The sequence below is a fragment of the Mus caroli genome, unplaced genomic scaffold (genome assembly GCF_978045245.1).
Source record: "Mus caroli unplaced genomic scaffold, Mus_caroli_1 scaffold_4, whole genome shotgun sequence".
Classification (NCBI taxonomy): Eukaryota; Metazoa; Chordata; class Mammalia; order Rodentia; family Muridae; genus Mus; species Mus caroli.
Genome location: NW_028227259.1, coordinates 785,738 through 807,136, shown reverse-complemented (window position 1 = coordinate 807,136; position 21,399 = coordinate 785,738). Strand labels below are relative to the sequence as shown.

The window sequence follows — 21,399 nt, the reverse complement described above, 5'->3', positions numbered from 1 at the left end:
CAAAGTAGTCAGGTTGTCCCTACCACTCAGAGGCGGTTCCTGAGTCAAGCACAGACGTACGGGCTTATTGGTGGCATGCAGCTGCCCTTCTGTGCCTGCTGAGCCTCTCACCTCCTTACCTGATAGAAAGTATTCTCTCTAGTCTGCCTGTGGAAAGAGGGAGAACGACAGAATGTTTTGGGTTGTCCTTCTGTTAAAGAAAAAGGTCACATGCTAAACTATGCCCACATGATGTCCAAATGAAGAGAAAGGTAAGTACTGGGGTTTTTCTACAATCAGCTTTATTTATGTAGAGCTGGTGCTCACAGCTTTAAATTGTACCTGGAAAACTTCAACAAAGCATTGAGGACCTTCTAAATCCATGTCAGTGTATGATTAGGGTACTCTTTTTCTGAATTTATAGTAATCAGATATATTGCAATATGAATAAGAAAGTTTTGCCATATGTCAAGGGAAACAAAATTATAACAGCTACAAGCTACCATCTACTGAATTCTTAGCTTCTTTTGACATACAGTTAAATTGATGGATAAATAAGTGACTCTTGAAAGGGTCTGTAAGTGGTCACTGCTACACGCCTGAGCCTGTCGACACACCACAGGTGTGTCTCTTCTGGGCCTTAGCTGGCTTTGGCCATCAGCTATCGTCCAATCAGGTCCAAAATGAAAATGAAAAGGCTGATGATGTCCACGTAGATGTTCAGAGCAGCAAAAATGTACTCTTCAGGGTTTATCTCATAATGGTAGTGCCCCCCCACCATCATTTGCACGTCCATCACCAGGTACTTAAAGAGAAAGAAGAAATCATCTCTATATAGCACAAGAAGCATTGGGTTTCAGCCTAGGACCACACAGATGGTGTGGTAATATATGCTCCCAATCCTAGCACTCTGACAGGAAGGTCAGAGGGTCATCATCAACTACATAAGCTCTTGGCTAACCTGGGGGAGATGAAACTGGGCCTCAAAACAGGGGTAAGGGAGGGGGACAAGGGGGGATGTAGATAGGGAGAAGTGAAAAGACTCAGGGGGTCAGTTGCAGCTGAGTACGCTATTAGAACTTCAGTCCTTGATGAGGTCATCTTAGTTTGCTCTCATCCTCCTGAAGCCCAGAGAACCAACCTTTGCTTTCCAAGTCCTATGTGCCTTTCTAAGGCCTTTGTGCCTTTTGTCAATAATGTGGACTGTGAGGAGCGGGTGTGGCGGCAGTCCCAAGAAGGCGCCAGGGACTGCAGCTAAGTCTAATGACTTACACCTGACTTCCTAACCTGAATATAAGCCACAACCATCGTGAGAGCTGTGCAGGTGTACCAGGATACTGGCGAATCCATTTTGGGGGAGATATGCCCCTGCTGCCCTGATTAGCTGAAGCTGCGTGCCTGGTGAGGTGACGTGGCCTGCTGTGAGTGGATGGGAACTGAGAGTATATAAGAGTGAGAGGCCCAGGGTTCGAGGGAGATATAGATGAAGAGAAAGAAGAAAGATGAAGACTGAAGTTTGCTGAATAAACTGCTGTTAGAAGGACTGGTGGCCGTGTCATTCTTGCTGGTTGAGAGCGGACGCGACAGTAGACTAGCTGGGAAAGAGGGACACATCACTGCAAAGTACCCTGCATCTGTGACTTCCCCATGCCTTAGCTTGGACAAACAAAGATGCTTCCTAGCCTCAGAACATGGGCTGTGTCTTAGGTGCTTGGTTGGTAGTGAACCTTGACCTCTGTGTGCCTGAGACAGAGAGTGGAAAAGATGCCTCTTCCCCAGGCCGTACCTCGCCTCAGCTGCAATAGTTAAAACTACAGAGTCCTACATCATCAGGACCGTCTCTCACCCTCAAGCCTGGTACAAGATGGCGATCTTGGGCTGCAGGAGGAACATGGAGGAAGAAAGGAGCAATGGCCTGTGAGCCTCTTGGGTGCACACTAGACTCAGAGACCAGTTTCAGGAAGAGTCCAGCCGGACACACCAAGACTGGCACGACATATAAATATTGAAGTTTTACATAGTTAAAAAAAAATAACTCATTTTAAAATGGCATTCGTTTTGTGAAACCTGTCCCAAGAGACTCAGACGCCCACTGTTCCTGGCTGCAGACTCCCAGACAAGCTTCCAAGAGTAAGAGTCAGAACAGAAGGGAGGTTCAGGGTGGAAGTTAGTGTGGGGCTTCATGCAGAGTCACAGCAGGTCGTATCTCTTGGAACATGGGATGGACAGGACTGAATCTAACCTTGGAGGAAAGAAGGACAGGTGGCTGTGAGTGACAGGGAAGGGAATCCATCATGAGCTGGGTTTGCTGCGTCCTGCCCCCAATGCTAACTCCAGCATCTCGCCCCAAGCACACGAGAGTGTTTGGTCACACAAAAGACTTGAGCATCCTTCTCTCCCTCTGGAGCCCTGACAGAGGAGCAAGGACCTTTCTCCTCCTTCAAATATCCCAGAGTTAATCTCAGTGCTCGTCATAAGAGAGACAAAGTCTCAGTCATTTCACAGTGTGATTAGGTGATTGGGAGTGAGGAGGATGAGATGAGCAGGGATCCAATTATATCTTGTCCCATCCAAGGGAACAAAGGCTCTGGGTACCATCTAAGACAGCTGAACTCCAGCCTGGATTCCAACCCACTGATGTTTACACACACACACACACGTCTTCCTCCATTCTTTGGTATTGGGTAGCCTGTCTGACTCTACAAGAGTTTTTATTCTTCCTGAATCAACCTACTTTTGTGGGAAATGAACTGTGCCTAAAACAGACTGATACAGGCTGAGTTCACAGAAGAAAAGAGAAATGGACACAAATCAGATAACAGGAGAGGTGAGAAAGTCCAACACATACATTTAATCTCATGCCTAGACTTTTCATGACTGTTAAAAACAATGACACATAAAGTGATGGACAGAAAGCTAATGTGGGTTATTTGGTGACATCAAGTGGGACATGGGACTCATTAGCCTTGCAATTTGTATGTTCAGAAATTTTTATGATGAAAAAAAAATACTTTTCTTGGCCCAGCATGTGGCACAGGCCCTTAATCTGGGCACTCAGGCAGAAGCTCAGATTTCTGAGTTTGGGACTAAACTGGTCTGCACAGCAAGTTTCAGGCTAGCCAGTACTACACAGTAAGACTTTGCCTTTACTTTGTTTTCCTTCAACGCCTGAGACGCTTCAGTGGGTACAAGGACCTGCTGCCAAAGCCAAGACATAAGAGCTTCAGAACCCAGGTAAAGAAACAAAAACAAACAAACCAAAACCAAAAACCAACCAGCTAACCAACCAAACAGACAAACAAAAGCCAAACATGGCCACACTCGAGACAAGGGTGGAGAGAAGGGGGTCACTAGGGCTGACGGGCCTAAGCCCAGGTCCAGGTTCAGGGAGAGACCTATCTCAATGGGACTAACGGGAAAGAAAGGGGTTCCCAGAGGCATCTGCAGGGGCCTTTGCCCGCCCTCTCCAGAGTATGAGAAGTGAGAAGGTAGATGCTTATGAAGCCACACCTTGTGCTGATGATCTTTGAGGCTTCTACATGATCCCATCTCTGAAGGTGATCTTTCCCTGTTACTGTCATTACCCTTTGTGTTTGTGTGGGGCCAGGAAAGCAGTCTCCCTAAGAGGCAGCCCCAGCCCCAGAATGTGATGTTTTCATAGATTAGAAAGGACACACGGCTGGTGAGTTGTTGGAGTGTTTCTAGAGAATGTCTCACTCCACTCAGCAGCACAGGCCCTGTGAGTATATATACACCATGGTCTTTAGCACAGAGGTAAACCAGGACTTACTATGGAGAAGAGCAATGTTCCAAGCGCTGAGTACACCAGATGCAACCACTGCACAGAAAGAAAGGGTTATAGCTTCACACAACATGGAATGGTGGCAGTGCTTACTGAGTCCCCAGTCTCTGATAAGGACCCATTACAAAGACAGGAAGCTTGTAGGAACTGGCTCTTCCTGAATCTAATCACCCCACCCCACCCCACCCCCACCCCCTGGCTGCCCCAATCCACCGCCTAATTTTGGTAAGCACTCAAAAAGTATGTGCTGATCTTCACAATTACCAAGTGGGTGCTTCCAGTTCCTTGGGGGCAGGGCAAGGACAATGCAATACATAAGCCTGCTTCCTATCCCTTAACTCTTGTAGAGAACCTGCCCTCCCTTGGCAAGAGGTTTCTAGAAACACAAGGATCACACGCTCCCTCGTCAGGGAGGGGGAAAGAAAGATCACAGAAAACATTCTGCAAGCAGTGGTCCAGCTGATGGGACAGCGACCTTCTGCCGATGCATGTGTAAAACTGTAGCTTGGAGATGCTTGTGAGAGGAAACTGAGAGTGGAAATGGGATCTGTCTGTATTACAGGAGACATAGTCTTCTCAAATAGAGATAGTGCAAAGACCTATAGAACTCACTGAGTGACTGTGGAGAGTTAATATACATCCTTGTGCCAAGTGGGCTAGCAAATGCCTATAATCCTGGCACTAGGGAGGCCGAAGAAAGGTGATTTCTGTGAGTTCGAGACCAGCCTGGTCTAGACAGTGAGTTACATGTCATCCAGGGTTACATAGTATGACTGTCTCAAAAAGCAAATAAGTAAGAAAAGCAACAAAAGTGAAAAACACCAGGCACATTTTTGTGATGTCTTAGAGTTTTTCCGAAAAATGTAGATACCACCTCCCTGGCTATAACGAACATGATTATTCATCCAACCAAATGAGCCCAGACAGAACTCCAGGTCGCAAGTCTAAAGATGGTGTGAGAACACCACTTGCTGCCAAATAAATGCTTTGGTTCAGCATTTGAATAAGTTGGCTTTAGAACTTTAGTCAAATAGTTCCAGGTCCCAGTCAGAGTTTTCATAGTCCGCATTCATAGACACCATATGGCATATCATTCAGGTATGTGTGTATGTGTGTATGTGTGTATGTATGTATGTATATCCACTTCTACTACAGAGACAGACTGTGCACAAGCAATGGAGATGTAGACCCTGCCTAAGAGTCACACAAACCTGATCTCCCTGCCACCTCTACCCTTCACTCCTTGGGGACCCTGGATGAATTAAACTCCTCTAAGCATATTTGATCATCTATCAAATAAATAAGAAATATCTTTTTGTTTTATTAATTTTCTGTATGTAAGTACACTGTGTTCAGACACAGCAGACGAGGGTGACAGGTGTGCCCTGTCCCTGCTCAGCGGCTAGACTGTACACACCGCTGCCACTTGTCTCTGATCTCAAAGATATCTTTCTAAAAGCTGGGCACGTAGCTCAGAGATAAGAGTGCTTGCCTGATGGCTCAAGGCCTTCAATTCAATTCCCATCACCACAGGTAATGATAAAAATAATAATAAAATCCTTACATGCTTAGCCCCAACACCATCTCTGCTTCTCAAGGGACCTGTGCTGACAAGGCAGCACGTCCCTCATTTTGAGTACTTCATGAAGGTTTCAAAATGGTAGTCACTTACGTATGATCGAATCACAAGTGCAATAATCCCGTAGATCAGTAGCACACTGGTGAAAACAAACATCACTCCACTTAGCAGGGTAAAATCCCACTGGGGAGACACAAACAGCACATGAGACTCCATTATCATCTAGGCAGGATCTCAAATGTTTAGAGATGTTCTTTCTACCCCTGGAACAATTTATCCTGGCCATTTCTTAGGATGGAAATGCCTTAGCCCCAAGCACTAAAAATTACCACAGAAAGGATACAACTGTCACAGTCCATTGGATTTGCTTCAGGAAGGAGGACGAAATGGTGGAAGTTAAGATAAAATAATGAGCCAGGCGTGGTGCCGCATGCCTTTAATCCCAACACTCAGGAGGCAGAGGCAGGTGGATTTCTGAGTTCGAGGCCAGCCTGGTCTACAAAGTGAGTTCCAGGACAGCCAGGGCTACACAGAGAAACCCTATCTTGGAAAAAAAAAAAAAAAGACAGAATAATGAAAGCCAGGGGCTGACAAGTTTTTAAACCGAGTGAAAGGTGCCTGAGATCCCATGTATTTATTCTATTTTTGAATTTATAAGAGTTTCTCCCTTAAAGTCAGATGTGGTGGCACACATTTGCACTCCCAGAACTGGAAGGAGTGGGAGGCAGGAAAATCAGAAGTTTAGGGTCATGCTTTACTATGTGACATGTCCAAGGCCAGTCTAGACTACTCAAATCTCTGCTGGAAAGAGAAGGAAGGAAGGGAGGGAAAGGGGAGGGAGGGAGGGAGGGAGGGAGGGAGGGAGGGAGAGGGAAGAAGACTGGTTTCCTCTGGTAAGAACATAAATTGTATAGTACATAAATTTGTGTGTAAAATATGATCTTAACTGTTCATATTTAAAGAACACATGTACAGAACACATTAGGAAAATAAAATAAGTTATTTCATTACATTAACTGGGTCTCTTTTTCAAATTTGTCTATACATATTTTCATTAAATACACAGTAGATTTTCAAAATTACTGTTAATGATTATTTTTTAATTTTTGTGTATATTAATGTTAATCTTGGGTTTGTCTTTTGGGACTTTTTTGTTTTATTCTGTTTTTCTTAAAGAGGTTGAAAAAAAAATCCAAATACTGAAAGCACAGAGGATATTTTCTTGCACATTCTTTTTGTCTCGGGCACACACAGGATTGGTTCTCTGGGTGGGCCTCTTCAGCCCCGTTAGGACCCGGAGGGATCTCTGTCAGCTCTGGGCAAACTCTGAATCTGTGTCACGGCTGGGCTGGGCGCTCAGAGACCAACAGCGCACACTCAGAGAGCACAGAAGACAGAACTGAGTGGCTAGCGGCATCTCTGCTGCCAGGCCCAAGCCACACACTCCTTCCAGCCTGCGAGAGTAAAAGGCAAGCAGAACCCAAGAGGCCAAGCATCCTGAATCTACAAGACATGGTCACTCAGCCCAAAGGAGCGATTTGAAGATAGGGTCGGATTATATTTAAACCAAGTGGGTACTCTGTTTAATTCTCTCCCTCCAAGGGACAGTTTAGGGTCCATAAGAAATTTGGAGCTGTGACGAAAGGATGGACCATCTAGTGATTGCTATATGCAGGGATCCATCCCATAATCAGCTTCCAAATGCTGACACCATTGCATACACTAGCAAGATTTTGCTGAAAGGACCCAGATATAGCTGTCTCTTGTGAGGCTATGCCGGGGCCTAGCAAACACAGAAGTGGATGCTCACAGTCAGATATTGGATGGACCACACGGCCCCCAATGGAGGAGCTAGAGAAATTACCCTAGGAGCTAAAGGGAACTGCAACCCTATAGGTGGAACAACAATATGAACTAACCAGTACCCCGGAGCTCTTGTCTCTAGCTGCAAATGTATCAAAAGATGGCCTAGTCGGCCATCACTGCAAAGAGAGGCCCATTGGACTTGCAAACTTTATATGCCCCAGTACAGGGGAACCCCAGGGCCAAAAAGGGGGAGTGGGTGGGTAGGGGATTGGGGGGTGGGTATGGGGGACTTTTGGGATAGCATTGAAAATGTAAACGAGGAAAATACCTAATAAAAAATAAATTAAAAAAAAAAAAGAAAACTCAGGACCAGTGTGTGAGCTACATTTTCTCTGGATTCCTTGGAAGCCTTGTAGAGAGAAAGAATCGTGTAAATGCCCACCATTTAACTTTGTCAGACAACCAAAAGGTTTAGTTGACTATAAGTTCAGCTGCCTCTCAGAGTCTTTAATGCAAACACATCTGAAATCTTCTTTAAGGCACTTTTCAGAGGAATGCTTCATTCTCTAAACTCAGGCCCTTCCTTCCCTGTGAGTGATGTAAATACCTGCGGTGCTTTAGGGAAATCGTCTGACATTTAGAGGTGTTGAGTGGCCGTGAATCTTTGCCTCTACCGCTAGCCCACCTCACTCACTGAAGGGATGCATGTCTGTTCACACACAGGTTGGCTTCTACAAGCATCTTGCTTGAGATGACAAACACCAATCTGATTCTGAATTATAGCAAAGCTCTACTTTGGGGGACACAGCAGGGGGACATGTGCACGTATGTGTGGAGGACACGGGTCCACTTTAGGTGTTATTCCTTATGTTTGAAAAAGGTCTCCACTAGAGCCCAGAGCTCAGAAAATAGGCTGAGGTAACTGGCCAGAGACACCAGGGATCCAGTCTCTACCTTCTCAGAGCGGCGATTACAAACTCATGCCACCACACCACGGACTTTACATGGATGCTGGAGATCACTTTCTGACTGGGCATCTACCTTCCCAGTCCCTGAACCACTACTTTTGATAGAACTTGACTGAATGTTTTAACAGATCCCTCTACCTCTCTGGACCTTCTTCTTTTTTTTTTTTTTTTAACCTTTTCCACTAACAAAGGCTAAAATTCTGCTTGTGTATAAAGTTGTCAGTATGAGGTGTGCCAAACAATTGAGCAAATGCTCCTCTTTAGTTATTAAACTGACTAAGGCGAGCCCATCACTTCCTTAAGCAAGGTGACCATAAATGAAAGAGCCACTGGAAAGAGCCCGCTAAATCCCCAGCAGTGTCCTAAGGCTGGTAAGACTCCGACATCATGGTTTAAAAACAAAGGGCATTGGTTGGGGAGTGGTTTTGTGGAGTCACTGGTTGGGATTCACAAGGCCCTGGGTCAACTCCACCAACATAAAATAACTGTTGTGAGTTACACTGGGGGGGGGGGTGTTGATGGTGCTCCTGAGCCCTGATGACTGTGAAGATAAGCTGCCAGTTTGAACCAGGGCCCCAACAGGGAACACAGGGCACACTCAATAGCTAAGCTTCAGGAGGGTGGTTGGTTTGTAAAGGAACCCCTTCCGGAAGTAGGCTGAAAGGAGCTAGGTGAGCAGCTGTGACCAAGGGATAAGGACACAGGAAACCTCAAACTTTGGCTGTGGTAAACAGGTCTGTGTAACAAGAAGTTGGGAGTGGATTTTGGTAGGGAATGTGGTTAGGCAGAACGCATGGAATGAGGGTCTCTCTTCCCTGAGTGAGTCAGGAGGGACACAGGACGTGGCCAGCAACTCCCGCACCATAGAGATTTGTTTCAATGATACGTACTTTTGTTTGTAGCGCAAACAAAGTGAGCACTAGTGTCACCACAGTGGTGGCTCCTGCGGCCCATAGTATCTCATCTGCTCTGTAGAAGCTGGAACCAGAAACTGTGGTTACTCTTCAGACACATTCACAGAAAAGCAAGAGAAACCAAAACTACATATCAAAGACTTACACTGACATGCTTCCTAGCAGCAGGCCTTCCAGAATGGTCTAAAAACAAAATCCACAGTCAGTCAGCAGCCTGTTTCTCCAAGCAAAGCATGAGGCCGAGTCCTAGGCTTCAGGAGAGGGTGCCAGTCATGTGTGCATTTGGGCAATATCTAGGGAGCAAGCAGGGGTGTGAAAACAACCCTGGGAGCACAGCTACAGGGTGCTCATGGGAGACAACTGGTCCACTAACCATTCACTGTCACATAACTGTCACAACCTCCCTAGAACTGACAGAATAAAAGAAAAGAAAGTGCTTCTGAGAACCCCGCAGCAACTTTCATGCATGTGGTGCATAAACTCTGTACTGGTTGTAGGTGAAGAAGCTGAGGTAGAGGGTCCATTTGTGGAGCACATCCTCACTAGCCGAATGGGACCGTCCACACACTTCTGCACACTTCGTCGGGACAGCACAGGCTGTTTCCATGAATGTTTTTCCCGTGGTTTTGGATAATGTCACTATCCGTGGTCCCTGCTAAACATAAACTGTTTCTTCAGGTCTCAGACCTGGGATGAGAACTGAGACCTCAGTGCCAGGACAAGGACTGCAGGGCAGTTCTGAGCACAGGACAGTGCCCTGAAGGATTCTGTCTACCCACATGGAACCATGCTGTGGGTAATGTGGGAGAGGGGTGGGAACCAAGATCCATCAGGCAAGGGAGCCTGGGGGTCAGACTAAGTAACTGTCAGACTCACAGCCGGGCTCAGAACCACAACCAGCAAGCAGCCATGGGTGGGACTGAAGAGGTTTGTCGGCCCACAGCACATCGGGGAGTTTGGTGGTCCTTGGGAAGGACCAGAGAAGTCTAGTCTCATCAGAGATCAAAAAGGACGGCATAGCCTAACCAAAGTGCTGACAACAGAGTGGCTTTGGACTCTCTCAATCTATCATAGGCTGGAAAAGAACTGGGCTCAAAATGTCCTTGGTCACTTTTCTGGACTGGGACTTTGTTGCCTCAGGATGTTTGTTGATGTACCTAAGAAAACAGTCCTTATATCCACCAGCGGACAAGATTGAGTCTTTGTGCAAACAGTACTTCAATAATGTGCTGGGTACCAACCTTCCTCCTGCTTTTCACTTTTCCCTGGTGCCTTCTACTTACTTCTTCAGCATCATCGGAGACAGACAGACAGGCACAGAGAGACAAGGAGACAGACAGAGAAGTAGGGAGACAGACACAGAGACAGAAGACAGGCAGGCCTGGGAAGAGAGAGGAAGAAGAACGGCTCCTGGCAGGGAATCACTGTAGAAACCAAGCATGCTCAGAACAGGGACGTCGGGAGCCACAGATTCTAGGGGACAAAAGCTGTTTGTGGCAAGAGTGAGTGATATGAAGGAGAGGAATACAGATTTTAAAGAGAGAGAGAGAGAGAGAGAGAGAGAGAGAGAGAGAGAGAGAGAGAGAACATTCAAGCACAGTCAGGTGGTGGTGGTGCACACCTTTAATCCCAGTCCTCAGGAGGCAGTGGCAGGCAGATCTCTGGGAGTCTGAGGCAGCCTTGGTCTACACAGCCAATCTAGATCAGTCAGGGCTACCAAGTGAGAGAATAGTTCTCTCTCTCTGCCTCCTCCCTACCACCTCTGCTTCCAAGATGTCTCCTGGAGCTGGAGAAATAGGAAGAAATTGAGCCAGGAAAGGATTAAGAAAATATCTTAAGAAGATGGTTCTGGGGGCAAGGGCATTGTGAAATTACCACACAGTCCACAGCCCAGCACAGAAACTGTGACATCTCTCTAGCTTGCCTGGGCAACCAGCCGGGGACCCACTACAACCAAGAAAGGTTCCTTGACGCTTGGGAGGAAATACCACTATAGATGTCAGACAGCCATATGCCCCAGTCTATTTCTTTTAGCAGGTAAATAACAATAAACACTGCTTGATACCCTTGCAGAGACTCACACTACTGGCCCTGGGGATCTACTTGCTTTGAGCACTAGCAGATGCAGAATTCCACTGCACGGGGCTCAGAATTTTGCACACTGATCCAATGACTGTTTGCCTCTGCTTTATTTCTCCTTCCATTTGATTTCCCTGTCAATATCTTTATCTTCCCGTATTGCAGGTACCAGTGTGAGCTACCTCCAGTATGATTTGAAACCAGCTCTAGTGAGTCAGTCATCGCAGGAAAGGATGGTCAGCATTACATGAAGGAAACACAAACTCAAAGGTAGACACCATCCTTAGCCACACAGTGCCAGTGCTAGGCTGTCCTGGGAGCATCAGCACACCCTAGGCAATGGCTACCAGCCGGCTGAGGACACACCAAACCTTTGGGAGTTAAGGAGTTCTCTCTGAGAGTTGGAGGGTGACTCTTAGGAGCTGCTAAGTCTCTCGTGATAAGCTCCCAGCTTTGTGGGGTATTGAGCCCGGGTTCATGAGCATGACGTCTCAAAGATCCTGAGTGTATTCAAGTTTAGGGATATTTGTTTCTGGGGTTTCTGTGAACAGGGAACAAAAGAGTTGGCTGCTAGAAAGGTAGTCACACAATTCTGTATGACTAGCACAGCTTTGATGATAGAGAAGTGTGGACAGATGAGCCATGATGTTGGAACCAGGTTGTGAGGACATATGGGTAGTTAAGCTCTGTCCGTGGGGAAGACCCCTGTACCAAGAAGAACGCTGTAGAACTGGGGGGAGACACAGGCTCACAATGACTTCTACTTCCAGGAGGGACTTGCAGTAAAACACATCTTACAGAAATGAAGACAATTCAATTTTTTTTTCATAGGTTTGTGAGTTGGAAGTGGAAGGCAGTCTTTAATGAGAAAAGTGTGTTTGTTTTTCTTGACAGAGGACTGAAAGCCCCCAGGCTAACTGCAGACGAAGCTCTGACTTGCGGGTGGGTTCCTGTATGACTTCAAGAGAGATGAGTTTGCCATAGCAAAGAGGGGCCTGAGGGGAACCCAAGTCCGCAGGGGGTGAGGATGAGGTCTCTCTTTGTGTCCTTGTGAGTTGCTGTCTCTGTGTCCATGTTAGCAATGAAGTAAGACAACTAAAGTGTCAGAGGAAAGCTAAAGCACCTGCCAAGGAGAGTTACTTACAAAGAATGCCAGGAGAATGTAGTTTGCGGGCACTTGGCGCCGGATATCCCTGCAGCAAGCGAGTATAAGGATCAGAATCATAACTGCTGGGCTGTGGGTGGGAAACCACCAGTTACTGCTTCGGTACTCAAATGGGCAAGTCATGTGTATGGACAGACAGGCCCAGGGACACACAAGCAAGCATATATCACAGGCCCATATCTGATGTGTAGAGCAAACCAAACGCTATCTCTGACTTACCTCTCTTTTAGGCCTTCAAATGAGCTTTTTAACATTCCCATCCACAGGTACATAGATTCTTTTTTAAATTTTTTGTTAAAAATATAGATTTATGGGAAATTGTAAAAAGGACAAAGAAGTTCAATAAAAGCTATATGAAATTTTTATCTTGAGTGAGGTAACACAATCACAAAGGAACCCACACAATATGTATTCACTGATAAGTGGATATTAGCCCAAAACTTAGGATACCCAAGATATAAGATATAATTTGCTAAACGCATGAAACTCAAGAAGAATGAAGACCAAAGTGTGGACAATATGCCCCTTCTTAGAAGTGGGAACAAAACACCCATGGAAGGTGTTACAGAGACAAAGTTTCGAGCTGTGATGAAAGGATGGACCATCTAGAGACTGCCATATCCAGGGATCTATCCCATAATCAGCTTCCAAATGCTGACACCATTGCATACACTAGCAAGATTTTGCTGAAAGGATCCAAATATAGCTGTCTCTTGTGAGACTATGCCGGGGCCTAGCAAACACAGGAGTGGATGCTCACAGTCAGCTATTGGATGTATCACAGGGCTCCCAATGGAGAAGCTAGAGAAAGTACCCAAGGAGCTAAAGGGATCTGCAACCCTATTGTTGGAACAACATGATGAACTAACCAGTACCCCGGAGCTCTTGTCTCTAGCTGCATATGTATCGAAAGATGGCCTAGTCGGCCATCACTGGAAAGAGAGGCCCATTGGACTTGCAAACTTTATATGCCCCAATATAGGGGAATGCCAGGGCCAAAAGAATGGGAATGGGTGGGTAGGGAAGTGAGGGGCGGTATGGGGGACTTTTGGGATAGCATTGGAAATGTAATTGAGAAAAATATGTAATAAAAAATATTTAAAAAAAGAAATTTTTATCAATGATTTTGATTTATATATTTACAGCACAATTTCAAAACCAGTAATAAGACACTGGTATAATTTGAACCTGTGTTGATGTTGTTGTTATGATTTAAAATGGGGATGTGACGTAAGTCTATGTGTAGATACATGTAACCACCTCAATTAACATTCAGGACCATCTTTCCAATAACATATCAACAAAGATCCACCTGGTATGACTCTCCTGTGGTAACACCCCTCCACACAGCTGGCCCTGACTTCTGCCTCCAATTAACTTGCTTCCCATCTTTAATTGTGTCGTTTAAAGAATTTTGCACAGTGACTGAAGAGATAGATCAGAGATGTAGTGCACTGGCCAGTCTTGCAGAAGACCTGGGTTTAGTTCCCAGCACCCACATGACAACTTGCAAACACCTGTGACTCTAGTTCTAGGAGATGCAAAATTCTCTGCCACCCTCTGTGGATGCCGTGTATGTAACACAGACAAGTCGGCACATACAGACACACATAAAGAAAACAGAGAAGGAGGCTGGGAGATGGCTGGAAGGTTAAGATCGCTGGCTGCTCTCCCAGAGGACCTGGGTTGGCTTCTGCTGGGTTACCCTGGTTCTAGAGAGATCTGACGTCTCTCTTCAGCCTGTGTGAGCACAGTTTATATGTGCTGCACAGATACACTCGTAACACATAAAACAAAACAAATCTTTAAAAAAGAAATAAAATATAAGGGTATTATGCTTAACTATGGGTGGTTTTGTATGTTTTGATGTTTTGTTTTGTTGTTGTTGTCTTAGTTAGTTAGTTTGTGTTATTTTGGGGTCTTATGCAGTCAAAGCTGGCCTTGAATTCCTGAGTACCCAGTCTATATCTCCTAAGAACTGGGCTTACAGACATATGTCACCATACCCAGAAAGAATGTTACAATTTACCATATTTTCAATAGTGATGAAATCCTGGTCAATAGTTAATAGAATCATTAATGATACTTACAGGAGTGCATACAGGAACCAGGGCCTGGCGATGATCCACTTTTTTACAGGTTCGCTAGTGTTAAAAAGAAAGTTTTACATAAGATAGTAAACTTTGCTAACGGGAGGCAGCATGGGCAAACTGAATGATCAATTAAGGAAAATGGAGAAGAAGTATAGAAACAGCCTTTTTAATGGAAAAATAGGCTGCTATGCAGTTCCCCATGAGAGCATTTGCTCTCTGTGTGTGAATGAGGCCTGGGTTTAAATCCCCAGCACAAAGGAAAGAGATACATTGTAAACGCCAGTTTTTAAATTATACATCAAATTTAAAAGGTGGCACCTGGTGAAGACCTTAGTTTTTAAAAATACTGAGATCCAGATGTGGTGGCACATTCCTTTAATCCCCGCAGAGGTAGAGGTGGGTGGATGTCTCTAAGCTTAAGGCCAGCCTCATCTACATAGTGAGGCACAGACAGAGACAGCCAGGATAACCAGAGCTACATGGTGAGATCTCGCTCAAAAACCAAAATAAACAATCAATCAAAAACACCAAACCTAACCAAACAAAATAAATAAAACATTGAGGCTGATAAATGCATAAGCTAAAAGGGATCAATCTAATAGCATTTCAATGGGATGAGCGTAGTGACTGATTAAAGTCTCTCAAAGAATTAGAGAATTTAACAGGGTTCCAGCCTTCAACGTCTCCATAATCTCACCTGTTTATCCAAGTTATATTTGAGTTATAGCTCAAAGAAAATTAAAACGAAAATGGTGCCCAAAAGTAAGAGGAAGAAAAACAATCTTGACTTAGGAAGGTAAATTCTATGAACCTCTTGCCACGGTAGCTATAAGGTGCTTCGGAAGACCCTGCACATGGGAAGACTACTGCTTACTAACAATGAAGAACAGAAACCTTATGGTTGGAAATGCTCCAAGTTAAAGCAAGCTGATTCCTTGAGCGTTCCCAAAAGCAACAAAGCTTCTAATTAATTCTAGACAGTAAGGAAGATGACTCACCAGAAAACAAAGATGCTGATAATCATTGCAGTGATGAACAGCTGAATGGACAGAATGACAAACACTTTCATAATGAAATCTGTGGAGACAAGATGTAACTGTGTGACCCAATATCCAAAGGTAAAAACAAATGCTGTTTCCAGTGGAAGGAATCCCCCATTGTCATTCTAGGCCAGGAGAGAAGGCTGCTGTTTTACTCAGCAAATGGAACAACAAAAGTGAACCCACTCTAGAGAATTTTTTAACATGTGCTGTTTAAAAACTCTGTGAGAAGCATTGGAGATATGGAGCCTGGAGAAGCTGCCTCCCATAGCTGTGCAGGAAACCCAGTGGAACAATAGGGATGCCGCCCCACCCACAAGTCTTTCAACCCCAAATTTATTCTGTCTACAAGAAATGCAGGCACCAGAGATGGAGCAGAAACTGAGGGAATGACCAACCAATAACTGGCCCAATTTGAGACCCATCCCATGGGCAAGCACCAATCCCTGACACTAGTAATGATATTTCATTATGTATGCAGACAAGAGTCTAACATGGCTCTGCCCAACAACGGACTCAGACAGGTACAGATGCCCACAACCAAACAGTGGATAGAGCTTGGGGAAGAAGGAAGATTAGGAGGAAGGATGGAGGGTCTGAAGGAGAAGGAACTTCACAATGAGACCAAAGGGTCAACTAACCTGGACCCTTGTGGCTCCCAGAGACTGAACTACCAACCAAAGAACATACATGAGCTGGACCTAGGCCTTCCTGCTCAAATATAAAAGATGTGCAGCTTGGTCTTAATGTGGGTCCCAAACAACTAGAGAGGAGGCTGTCCTAAAAAGCTGTTGTTGCCTGGTATGTGGGATATGTTCTTCTAGCTGAGCTGCCATGTCTGGACATGAAGGGTGGGGTGGGGCAGAGGAAGTGCCTAGCCTCGCAGAGACTTGAAGTGCCAGGGTTGGTGAATACCCAGGGGCCCCCATCTGCTCAAAGGAGAAGGGGAGAGAAAGATGGGGGAAGGATTGTGGGATGGATTATTGGGCTCTAGTGGAGACATGTTGTCCTTGTGTTATTGTGTTTTTACGATGGCACCTAAGCATCTGGCCAGGTTTAGGAAGATTGTAATTTTAGGTACTGATATCTGGTCTTGTCTTTGGTGAGTGGGTTTTTTTGATTTCTGGGTTTCTGTTGCCCTCTCTTTTTCTTAGGAGAGAGTTATGACTGTGTGTTGCCTGGTAGGAAATCTTCTGGGATCCTGATAGGTGTGGCCACTGGGGGTTACTGGGATTGGATTACAGCTAATTGAGTTGCTGGTCAAAGGGGGTCTCATGGGAGACTCATGCTAAACAACTCAGGCTGATGCTAAAACTGTAGGTTGATCTCCACAAACTGACAAGTCTCTTTGCTGAAGACAGCACCCAGATGGCTCAGTGAGCATGGAGAAGTTGAGCTACATAGAATCTTTATCCCGACTTGCTTGCATCTTTGGTACAGGAAGATGCTCTACATACTACCAAATGAGATTTCCTAGTGCTATGGTGGCACAAAGCATGGTGGAGCAACCAACCAACACCTGACCTGACTTTAGGTCCGCCCACTCTACAAGGTGGAGCCCATACCCAAGATGACTTGTATGCCTTGGAGCCAGAGACTAGATAGCGCAAGGACCCAGGTTAAAACCAAATACTACTGGTGCAAAAAAAAAAAAATGTACCAATAAAATGCCTCCTAATGACATTCTACTATACTCATAGATCAGTGCCTTGCTCAGCCATCATTAGAGAAGCTTCCTCAGTATGCAGAATGGGCAAGCTAGGAACTCTTAGCCCTCAAGGGGACATCTCAAATCCTTTCCCAAACGGTTCAAGGATCCACAGCATTGCCCTTAGCTACTGCCCCTAAGTATTACATTTCATGAGAGCAAAAGTTCTCATTTATTTATGTCACAATTTTTAAGATTTCTGCCATTCCCTGATGAGTCAGTATATTCCTGTCTATTCCAGAATAAATATCTAGGACATTTAATTATTATGTTTAAAAACCTAGGCCAATATTGTGTGACCATGTTGTATGTGAGAACATTTCATAATCAACAGTTAATGCATACTTCCTAAAAAATCCAGATGTTGGCATATATTTATTATGGATTCCTGAACCTCATGTACAACATCATGGTGGTCTATTATGGCAGCCTTTGACACATCTCATGATAAAGAAAGAGCAAGAAAGCCAAATGAAAAAGAATTCATTCCTTCTGTCAGTACACACCATGGAAATTTTTACAGAAACCATTGCTCTTTTCCAAGCCCAAATATTATATACTCTTACCATTACGAATAGACGTGTTTTCAAAGGGAATGGATTGATTTACATTCTCATTTGAGGGAGTAACATCCTCAGAAACTTGTACTGCATAGGTATTTGCTCCATCTCTATTCCTTGGATGTGAGTATTGTATGGCTCCTTGTGCCCTGTCTCCAGATGAAGCTGTGAAGGGCTGATCCAGTCTGCCAGTGTTACCTTTAATGGCTGCTGTATGAACCAGATGTTGATGATCTCCAGAGCTAAAGTTGACTGGCTCACTGACCTCCAAGTCTATTTTCCTGGAATAGAAAACCTGTCATTCATGTCCTGATAGCCACATCCCCACTACCTTACCATCCTTATAACTTTCAAGTGATTGTTTCCTATTTTTGATGACTGTGGATCTGCATCACATCAATGCATAATAAATACTTGTTAAATGAGTAAGCAAACGCCTCTAAGACAAGCTGTGTAGAGCAGTGGTTCCATCTCTGACATGTGGGTCACAACCCCTTTGACAAACCTCTATCTCCAAACATCTTTACATTATGATTCATTAAAGTAGAAAAATTACAGTCATGAAGTGGGAATAAAAATAATCTCATGGTTGAAGGGTTAACCAAAAAGACAAAAAGACACAAAGAGATATATTCAACAGCTGCAGCCTTAGAAAGGTTGAAAACCACTATTGTAGAGTAAAATAATTTCCCTCCTGTTATGGAATGAATTTTTCAATCCATTCATCGGAGAGTTACAAAGCCTGTGGGGATTCTTCCACACTTCTCTCTCCCATTGACTTACACTGGGGGAAGACAATATATCAGATGAGTAAGGATATTAAAGCCAATATAAGCGAGTCAGGAACATGGGAATATGGGAGTTGCCCTCCATGATACCTAGAGAAAAACACTGGAAGTAGAAGAGGTTTCCAAACATTCTCAGGGAAAGTGAAGGCAAGGCTGGAAGTGTTACAGGGCTTGGTCAGATCATGAGGTGGGGGCAAGGTTTCCCCAGTAGCAGTCACCCTGGACCAGGCCCAGAGGAAGCACACAAGTCAGGCCCAGGATCCAGATGTAAGCTCTTAGCTCCAGCCTTCTGAAACCATGCCTTTGCTTTGCCACTGTGGACTCCAACCTTCTGAACTATAATGGCAACTGAACGCTTTCTTTTATAAGTTGCCTTGGTCATGGTCTTTAGTCACAAAAATAGATATGTAACTAATACACAGGTGAACTGAAATATTTTCAAGTCTAATATTAAGCATATACACTCTACTAGAAAATACAAGGAATATATGGATACACTTTTTAAAATGATACCGTTAAAAAAGAGATAGAGAAGTATTTGACAGATTGCAGTTACAGAACATTTCAGACATTGAACACTTTAAATTATAAAAAATTTCAACAAATCTGATATGAGAAAATGATAAGATATGCAATGCTTATTATAATGCAGAAAGGGAAATGTTGACAACTCAACAAAGATAAGAAGTAGACACAAACAATCCATTCATAAAAATATAAATAGCCAGAAAGCCTTGACGATAATGCCTCACCAAACAACCAAAGGCCTGTAAATAAAGGCAGTAAGGAAAGGCATCCAACGATAAAAAGATGATCCTTATGGTGGTTTAGACTATGAAGAAATAGATAATCTGGAGGCGTATTATCACTCTCATGAACCCATGTCTCTTCTACTGGACCCCTTCTTCCACAAAACAGTAAATATATTTAAATAATTAAAAATTTAAATATATTTAAAATAATCTTTTCTTGTTATTGGTGGAAATATTGACATGAGACAGGATGGATTCATTATATGTTATCCATTATTATGTTCATAATTTTCTCTTGATTTTAAGCAAAATTAAACTATTTTTGTTATCTCAAAACAGTCATGGGTTCTAAGCATTAAGTCAGTTATATACAGTGGATTGTCACACTTGAGGGATACCAGCTCACTTCAATATAAAGTTTTTTTATATTGTGGAGAGATAATTTAATGATATCTACCATAATCTCAAGTGTGTAGCACTTTAGACCTCACAGCTATGATTGGGGTAATTTATTCCATAAACACATGAAGTCAAAGGCATATGTAAAAAATTCTGGTGTACTCTGATATTAATATAACATATATAGTATAATAAAATACATTGATATTGTTATTTATAACTGCCAAAAGTTTATGACAGCCCATTACCCATCAGCAGGAAAGTAGATAAATTAATTTTGGTACAGACACAAAAACACCATACACATACATACACACACACACATACACCAATGTGAACTTTACTATGCTATAGTTTTGAATTTTGAAAATAAAATTTAAGGATAATATTTAGGAAGATCACATTAATATTCACCCTCACTCTGACTGGACAGAAATACTACAAATGTGATTGATCATTATTCTGATTCAGCTCAGTTGGGAATGCACTTAACTTGAATGAAATTTTAGTTGCCATGTATCCCAAATAATAATTTCAATAATATTATATTTACATTTTGATAACAAAAGAAATATTTCCCTCTGCAACAATGTCTGGAGCTCGTCTATGAAAGGAATCTTCACGCAAAGTTGAAGGTCACTGAAAGATGCTCAAGTAACCAAGTTGGTATCTACAGGGTCCTAGAAGTCGGAAGCAAAAACAGAGACATTTTTCAAACCACCGATGACAAAAGCGACCAAAACCCAAAAGCCAAGGAGTGTTCCTTGAAGAACTATAATTGGTTTGTTCCTGAGACACAAATGGGTTCTCACCTGCCCCTCAAGCTCTCCAGACTCTTGCTGAGCCAGCAGCCATCCAAACAGCCAGGCAGGCAGCAGAGCTGAGAAGCCAGGTTCTGAATGACAGTTAAGAGAGTGGCAGTTGGAGCACATGGTGAGTGGATCCCACTTCTCAGGAAGAGAGAGGGGTTCTTTTCTTTTTTCTTTTTCTTTATCTTCATTTACATTTCAAATGCTATCCCCAAAGCCCCCTATAACCCCCCCCCCGCCCTGAACCCCAACCCACCCACTCCTACTTCTTGGCCCTGGCATTTCCCTGTACTGGGGCATACGATCTTCACAAGACCATGGGCCTCTCCTCTCATTGATGGCCAACTAGGCCATCCTCTGCTACATAATCAGCTAGAGACACAGCTCTGGGGTTACTGGTTAGTTCATATTGTTGTTCCACCTATAGGGTTGCAGACCCCTTCAGTTCCTTGGGTACTTTCTCTAGTTCCTTCATTAGGGGCCCTGTGTTCCATCCAATAGGTGAATGTGAGCATCCACTTCTGTGTTTGCCAGGCACTGCATAACCTCACAAGAGACAGCTATATCAGGATCCTGTCAGCAAAATCTTTCTGGCATATGCAATAGTGTCTGGGTTTGGTGGTTGTATATGGGATGGATCCCCGGGTGAGGCAGTCTCTGGTTGGTCCTTCCTTCTGTCTCAGCACTGAAATTTGTCTCTGTAACTCCTTCCATGGGTATTTTGTTCCCCATTCTGAGAAGGAATGAAGTATCCACACGTTGGACTTCCTTCTTCTTGAGTTTCATGTGTTTTGCAAATTGTATCTTGGGTATTCTAAGTTTCTGGGCTAATATCCAATTATCAGTGAGTGCATATCATGTGTGTTATTTTGTGATTGGGTTACCTCACTCAGGATGATATCTTCCAGATACATCCATTTGCCTAAGAATTTCATGAATTCATTGTTTTTAATTGCTG

The 21,399-nt window shown here is 44.0% G+C and overlaps 1 protein-coding gene across 2 annotated transcripts; it reads right to left on the bottom strand.

Moving 5' to 3' along the window:
* Nucleotides 1-263: 263 nt before the first annotated feature.
* LOC110294832 (protein lifeguard 1) lies at nucleotides 264-20,511 on the bottom strand. Of its 2 annotated transcripts, none has more exons than XM_021163323.2 (11): nucleotides 20,445-20,511; nucleotides 20,186-20,312; nucleotides 17,700-17,974; nucleotides 15,384-15,462; nucleotides 14,383-14,436; nucleotides 12,272-12,362; nucleotides 9,194-9,231; nucleotides 9,025-9,112; nucleotides 5,454-5,543; nucleotides 3,770-3,817; nucleotides 264-784 (listed from the first exon to the last, which is right to left on the bottom strand). In XM_021163323.2, coding segments are annotated over exons 2-11 (909 nt in total). In that variant the 5' UTR covers nucleotides 20,188-20,312; nucleotides 20,445-20,511; the 3' UTR covers nucleotides 264-640. The 2 variants fall into 2 exon arrangements, with proteins under 2 accessions (XP_021018982.1, XP_021018983.1); XM_021163324.1 differs by lacking the exon at nucleotides 264-784 and adding an exon at nucleotides 2,918-3,177.
* Between the last annotated feature and the right edge of the window lie 888 nt (nucleotides 20,512-21,399).